Here is a 7,761-nt window from a genome sequence, read left to right as displayed (position 1 = left end):
CCTGCCGGCTGCGAGCGGAACTGCACCCGAGGGGAAAGGGCCTGACAGCCGAGAAGGCTGGCACTGGGTTTGTGCTTCTGTTTGCTGTTACTGCCATAGATATTGCTGTTCGTTTGACTGGTTATACACATATAGATATATAATAATAAAGAACTGTTATTCCTATTCCTCATATCTTTGCCTAAAAGCCCTTTGATTTCAAAATTATAATAACTCAGAGGAAAGAGGGGTCGCATCTGCCATTCCAAGGGAGGCTCCTGCCTTCCTTAGCAGACACCTGTCTTCCAAACCAAGACAGTCAGCTAAGAAGTGATTATTCACATAGCAAAGTCCTTGTGCCGTATTAATAAAACAACTGAATTTTTAACATAAGCTTAGTAACATTATAACAAGTCATGCATGCCCAAGTACAGCTATTTTCATAAGGGTAAACTTTATAGTTAAAAAGAAAGATTTTAATAATAGTTAAGAGAATTATGGTTTCCAGGGAAGGGGAACAACTTTACCTCTACGGTCCATGCGAGCTCCAGAAACAGGATACATTGTACCAGTTTTTAGATAAAGAAGAAACCCAGCTTCAGGATCTACTCTCCGCTCTAAATTCAACAATGTGTACAGAATAACCTGCAAAAATTATATATAAATTTATTCCAGTATAGTTGTTGTGTTTTAACCCCAAGCAGCAACCAAGCCCCACACAGCTGCCCACTCACTTCCCCACTGTTCGCACCAGGGAGAGAGAATTGGAAAGGTAAAAGCTGGAAAACTCATTGAGGGTTGAGATAAAGACAATTTAGTAGGGAAAAGAACAGCCACACTTGCAAGCAAAGCAAAACAAGGAATTAATTCAGTGCTTCCCATGGGCAGGCAGGTGTTCGACCACCCCCAGGAGAGCAGGGCCCCATCACGTGGAATGGTGACTTGGGAAGACAAAACTCCATCACTCCAAACCTTGGCGTGCCCCCCCACCCCTCTTCCTCCTCCTTTCCCCCACTGGATATACTGAGCATGATGATCAGGTCTGGAATGCCCCTTTGATCAGTGGGGTCCTCTGTCCCAGCTGTGTCCCCTCCCAGCTTCCCATCACCCCCAGTCTCCTCCCCAGCGTGGCCCTACAGGGAGCAGAAAAGGCCTTGGCTCTGTGTAAACCCTGCTCAGCAATAACAGCAACATCTCTGTGTTATCAACCTGTGTTCAGCACAAATCCAAAACACAGCCCATGCTTATCTACCGTGAAGAAAACTATCACTGCCCCAGGCAAAACCAGCACAGTACTAAAACCAAAATACATTCTAAACTGTATTTAGTTCTTCCACAATTTATTTGGCTAAACAGCCATTACTATCACAACTCTTCTAGAAGCTACAACTAGTAAGAACTTGACCAAGGATTTAAATTAAAAGGCATCTTTAAAACCTTATAACAAGGCTACTACCTCTCTAAACCAGGCCAGCTATCAGAAAATCTGTACAACACCAATTCCTGAAACAGTCTGCCTAAACCTAATATTTGAATGTAGTAAGAAGAGACTAAAGAACAGATATTTCAGGATAAAACCCGTAAGTGTGTTTGAAAGTGGTAAATGTAGATACTTTTTACTACTCCCTTCACTTTCATTTTATACCAGCCCCTTTGGGCATGCCAGGATGACCTATCCGTGAATTTAGATTATAACACATACAAAGTGTTTCATATACATAAGACAAAATAGGCCATCAAACAGGGAAGTATACACAGCCACTGACAGTGAAATTAGATATTTGGTGTTTGTACCTGACTTCTGTGCTCTATGGAGTTTGATTCCTTGCCAGACTTGAGCTCTAAAGGCATTACCCGAGATTGTACTCCAGACTGGCAATGGATTTTCACCCTAGCTGTAACATCAATCTTTCCCTTCAACCCAAATCTGGGAGACCAGATATTCTCTTCAATGTCCAAGATATCGACAATCTCTATCTTAGAAGATACATCTTCTGGTTTTCCACCATTTGACCTAGGAAGAAAATTAAGCCAGAAGTTAATAATTTCCCTTAATTCTTAATATTTAAACATTAAAGTGTGTTGCAATTAAATATGTAATGTTTCTGCACTGTAAGTGCCCTTTTAGGCACTAGCTTTACAAATAAAATGCATCGACTCTCACTCAAACTATCTTCCCATTAACAGAGGAAGCATCACATCATAAACTAACTGTAGTTTTGCTATTCACCCAAATATCAAAGTTAAAATAAGACTTTAAACTGTTTTTAATAGTTTTTGGTCTTTTCTCAATAACCACACTCTAATGATATACACTTGACAGTGGCATACAGGTTTTACTCAGACCTGCCATTTCATTGAAACTTTAACACCCTGTGGTTATTACAATTAACAGCAAGAAGCCATAGACAAGAAGAGCTCAGCAGCAGTTGAGTAAAATCACCATTTCACTGAAAAATTCTTATATTAGTCAAAAATTCCATTTGATTAATAGCTTCACATTCTGATTTGTGGTCTTGCTCATAACTACAGTAACTCCTAGTTTAGTCAACAGCTCAAATATCCTTGCTTTTCTACTCACTAAAAGCTCTAGTCTGTACCACACTGTTCACAAGGATTTTAAGATTTGTCAGTTCACCCCTGGGCTTCATGTCTTGCCCAGTACTCACAACGGCAGCTACACATGCAGCACAAGATCAGCTCTATGGTCAGTGAGGCCATGAGTTAGCTCCAAATCACTGAACAGATGTAAGAAGTTCTAAAAATTAAAAGTAAACTGAATAAGATATACAACATAGAATGGTTTAAACTTTTAATTCTGGCTTCTTACAGTTTTAGTTGCATTTTATTTTGGTTTGCTGAATTGTGCATGAAGTCTTCTGCCCATTTAAAAAACGATGGCAAATATTCTTCCACTTCTTGCATTATTTCTGCTTGTTTCAGATTTAAGTGATACCTAAAAAACAAAGCCAGGCACATTAAGGAAACAAAGTATTAAATTTGCTGTTGGTACAAAAGAGATTTGCCTCAAGTAGCAACAAGATCAATGGAAGTAACTGTCAAGTTTTTATAAGTATCTATAAACAGTAGACAATGACAGCTTCATAGAGGTTCAACTCGATTCATAAAACTATTAACTGAACATCTATTACAAGAGATATACTATAACAGGATATCCATTTCTGATGTAACTTTTGAAACAACAGGTACAGCACAGTGAGAACATCAGCATGGCAGATGAGATGAAACAAAACTAAAAGTTTGACTGCAGGAAAGGAGCACCAGACTCATGCATTTAAAAATGGCTATTCATACAATTTATGCAATGTTGAAAAAAAAAACCAACTTAAAAGACCATTTGCTTTTTGTCTGAATATCCTCATCTGCTCCTTGCTCCTCACATACATTTTGACAGAACATGACATAGAATCTCATCACGTGGCATTAGACAATTCAGGGCTCGCATTTACTGGAAATGATGTCATTATTCTACAGCAACAGAGAAATACAAGTGGGATTTTGCACAAGAAGGTACATACGAGTGCAAACGACCACAGACAGCAGACTTATGCAACTTATTTTTGAATCCCAGCAAACAGTAGCCTACATATGCAAAAAGGATTGCAAATTAACAGTTTCTTGGAGGCCCAGAGTGACATAAAGACCTTTAAGTAATCTTAGCAGTCGCAATTCAAAATATTACCTTCAAAACAGAACTAAGAGTAATAAGTCTTATCACTACAACTTTAACTTTTGAGTTGTCTGAGGCCAACAGATATTGACACTGCCCAACATACAATTTATAACAGTCTAGATATAATGTTTTTTAATTTACATGAGTAGAACTGTATTTTAATCAAGTCTGCAGCAAAATGTTAAAACTGACAGCCATTCATCTTACCATTTTCTGATGGAAATATTAAGACTATTTATTTGGCTAGCATTTCTATCAGCGTTGCTGAGAAAATAAGTTAAAGGTCTTCTAACAACTGAGCTTTAAAATAACCCGATAAAGATATGAAATTATCAGACATTCAATGCTTGGTCAGTCACAAGGTTCTAGTCCATTGCTGAGGATCAGAATTAACTATTTGTCCCATTCAAATCAACTTTGGGAGATGCCTGGAAATCTAATGTTACAGACGCAAACACTGCAACCTGCTTGGCCTGAAAGTAAAAAACCCCCCGGCACACTCAGGTACTCCAAAAGACTAGTTCAGATCTATAGAAGTAGCTCAGCAGGGAAGGCAAATAAATTTACATTGTCAAATGGGGAATTATCTTACTAAAAGATCCCCAATTTCCATTACGAAAAGTCATTTGGCAGAATACTCTCCTGATACCAGTGCTACATTTTTTGAAGTACAGCTTAATCTGCTAGTTCAAAGTGTTCCTGCCCTGTCTTCCAAACATAAAAGACAGCTGTAATGCTACTTACATTTCTTTGAGATACTTTTGTCCATAAACGATTTTATTTGCTAGTTCTTGTACCTTTTCTTGTGTCAAGTTATTTGTTACTGATTGCTGGAAAATGTCATGAAGAATTGTACCAATGAGCATTTGACGGGAACCAGACTCGGAGCCCTGCAACAGATGTTATTATACATGAAGATTTGTGCCCATTTCATGTCAAGTTCTCTATAAAATTTCTGGATTTTATTTGCTGCATATTATGCATTACACTTATTTAATTGCAAGATCACGACAGCTTTCACCTCACTAATGACTATCTAGTCAAACCTGACTGTGAAAGCAGCCAAATTGAAATGGGTCTATCCTATTGCTTTATCTCTCACATTTATCCCAACCCTGACAATGTTAGGATACAATCCCTATGTGACTGGCAGGTGAGAAACAAAGGCTCAAATTAAAATGGATTTTGAGAAAGTTTTGCCTGTGGGCTTTTCCTAATGCCAATACTTACCTTTACAATCTAACACATTTCCTTCGTGAAGCTGTTTCCTGTTTGTTACCAGCTCACAGGAAAATCATTCCATGTATCATCAAAATGGCTCAGAAACCCATCAGCAGGGCTGGGCTCTGTAGACTCACAAGAACTGAAAGTGGTAGTAAACGACCTTTACATGAGTCACCACGAAACAACTGGAAGCCTAAACACTGTGGTATTACGGATCTCTTACAGACCAGTCACTTGTGGATTGCACTCACAACAGGTGGAGGGTGTTTTCCCAGTCAGGACCCAAACAATTGTCCCAAACAATTACTTTACTCCCCTTACTCCTCTAATATAGGGTTGAAGACCATTCCACAGTCTTAATGTCCTGTACTTAATTTTCTTGTTTCAGTCACAGGTTTCCAGCCAGGCTGTTTACCACTCCTTTAAAATTTCCTTACTCATTTGGATTTATATTCCTATCATGTCTGGAAGTTTTCATCAACTGAAACTGGCAGTTATTGCTCCTCTATTTATCAGCATATTTCTCATATATCAGCAAGGATACTACCACAAGAAACTTCTCCTCATTCCAACATCCAGCAGCTGGATTCAGATTCCAGAGTTAGCCCACACCAATTATTAACTGAATTCACTAAATTTTTCAGAAGCTCTTAACTTGGCCAAGTGTGATTATGTTCTCATATGGATGGCAAGAGGCACATTCCTCACAAAGGATTCATATCCACACAAAATGTGGCAAGAGATTACCAAAAAAATTATCAGAATTCTAAGCAGAAGGACCAGTTCTTTAGGCCAGTAGCTGTATTAAGACTACTGCATTATTTCAGGTGCAACTCTCAAAAAAACAGAGAAGCTCAGCCAGAGACAGTTTCCATCCCAAATTATTCTGTGTTGCAAACATTATGAATTGCTAATAATGACATTTTGCAATACAGCCTCACAGCCAGATTTAATACTGAGCTAACCCACCACTCTCAATGGAACAGTAACTCACTGACAGTCTGGAGTTAACACTTACCCTAAAGCGTTCACTCAGCACTGCCCTTCTCATACAACGAATACTGTTTGAGATCGTAGTGCCAGAAAGCAGCAGGTCTGGGTACAGAACCAGGTATCCACACTGGGCATTTATGACCCAGGTGCCAGAGCTGCACTCCCCTTCTAAATGAACAATGTCCCCTGGAACAACCGGGACAGACTCCCTGCAAGGGAATACATTGAACCAATTATTTGCAAGTGACAGACACAATGTGTAAGAAATAACACATTAACAGAGCAGATTCAACATTCTTTGAAACAGGAGGATTTGGGTTGGGTATTTTTAAGAGAGAATTTCTCCACCTAGAGAAATCCTGAAAGTGAATAAAGGCATTTTTACTGACAAAACTTTGATATTTTTAAGTACATGCATCAGGACAACCTGTAAGTAGGGAATTCCTGTTGGCTTCAAGTCATTCCAGATTCATGTGTTCAGCCATTTCAGCGTCGTCATGTTTCACATTGGCATACTATTTTTGCATTATGTGAGATCTACCTTCTTACTTAACAATTCTACTTATTTCAGAAACTCAGCAAAATCTAAAAATATTGGTATTGATTCAGAAATTTCAAGGTTCAAGATCTTTTCCTTCAAGAAATAGACTCTCATACTTTTCTCCCACCTTTCAATCTTGGACAAAAAATGAAAAGCAGTGCTAAATAGCACACATACCCCCTTGTATTTCAAAATAATTTCCAGTCTTTTCTTCTGTCACACACTATGTAATGCACAAATGACTGATTTAGAATCCTATCCTTGCTTGAAAAAAACTTTGCAGTAGAGCTCAAACTATGGTGATTTAACAGGCTGCCTAAAACCCTCCCATTTTACAGACATGACTTTGAATATTTGTACGCACAATGAGGTTATATAATTTGGAAGAACACTTCTAAATAGTGCAAAACAGTTAAACAAAACAGCCTGCTTAGACTTTAACGTCTTGCTTTTAGTTACAACAAAGACAAATTAAACCTGCAAGGTAGTAATACGCACTCAACACGTTACCTGACATCACTTCTCTCAAGCGGAATGTCCATTATGCTAGCACACTGATAATATTACATTAAACAACGATTGTTTCAGGATCCTGTATCCCTTTTAAGGCAGTAAAACTCAACTCAAAGACAACACCAAGAAAATTGATTTAATAATCCAGTAGTTAATGCTCTTTTCAAACATCTATGTGTCTGTATGGATTACCAGCCATTCCTAAGAATGCACAGTTCTGTATCTTCCAGGGAGGGAGATGCTGTAATTGTCAAGTGTTTCTCAGAGTCACTTCCATTTCTCTGTATTACGCTGACTTCCAGCACACGATATCTGTTGTTCAGCCCATTCTTGAGGATTGTATCAGGTGAGTCAGCCACTTTCTTCTGAAAACTGAAGTAGCAGCTAATTACAAAGACAGAACATTATTTGAAAACAGCCAATCTACATACAAAAAGAGAGAAAGCTTCAAATATAAACCAAATTTTACTCCTCTTCAGTTTTTATAAATACATTTTTTGGGGTTTTTTATTTCTGTATAGGTAGAGTGTAGGAAATCTCTATAAATATTAAGTAACTTACTATTTATTACAGTTAGCGCTTCATTTTTGTGTCCACATTTCCACAAGCACTTGTAAATTAATTATAACTGTACTGAAAACCCTGTGCTTGTGAGAAAGCTTGTATCTCCCTGCAGGCATGAACTCCCACAGTCACACAAATGCCTCGAACACGGAGCAGTAAATTTTTACCTATTACCTGAACTTGATTAGAAAACTGATATTCAAATTTCAGTTTTCCAATGGCCAAAATATGAGATAGAGCGGCCAAACCTGCC

The 7,761-nt window shown here is 38.3% G+C and overlaps 1 protein-coding gene across 1 annotated transcript in view; it reads right to left on the bottom strand.

Moving 5' to 3' along the window:
• DNA2 (DNA replication helicase/nuclease 2) overlaps positions 1–7,345 on the bottom strand; it is a gene marked incomplete at its 5' end in the record, with an annotated part of 21,374 nt that extends 14,029 nt beyond the window's left edge. The window contains 6 exons of the mRNA XM_008642742.2: positions 507–624; positions 1,774–1,993; positions 2,810–2,935; positions 4,418–4,563; positions 5,916–6,099; positions 7,137–7,345. Coding sequence (XP_008640964.2) covers positions 507–624; positions 1,774–1,993; positions 2,810–2,935; positions 4,418–4,563; positions 5,916–6,099; positions 7,137–7,345 — 1,003 coding nt within the window. The remainder of the gene's footprint in view (positions 1–506; positions 625–1,773; positions 1,994–2,809; positions 2,936–4,417; positions 4,564–5,915; positions 6,100–7,136) is intronic.
• Positions 7,346–7,761: the final 416 nt, after the last annotated feature.

The sequence above is a fragment of the Corvus brachyrhynchos genome, unplaced genomic scaffold (assembly GCF_000691975.1).
Source record: "Corvus brachyrhynchos isolate BGI_N302 unplaced genomic scaffold, ASM69197v1 scaffold279, whole genome shotgun sequence".
NCBI lineage: Eukaryota > Metazoa > Chordata > Aves > Passeriformes > Corvidae > Corvus > Corvus brachyrhynchos.
This window is presented reverse-complemented; position numbering and strand designations above follow the sequence as displayed.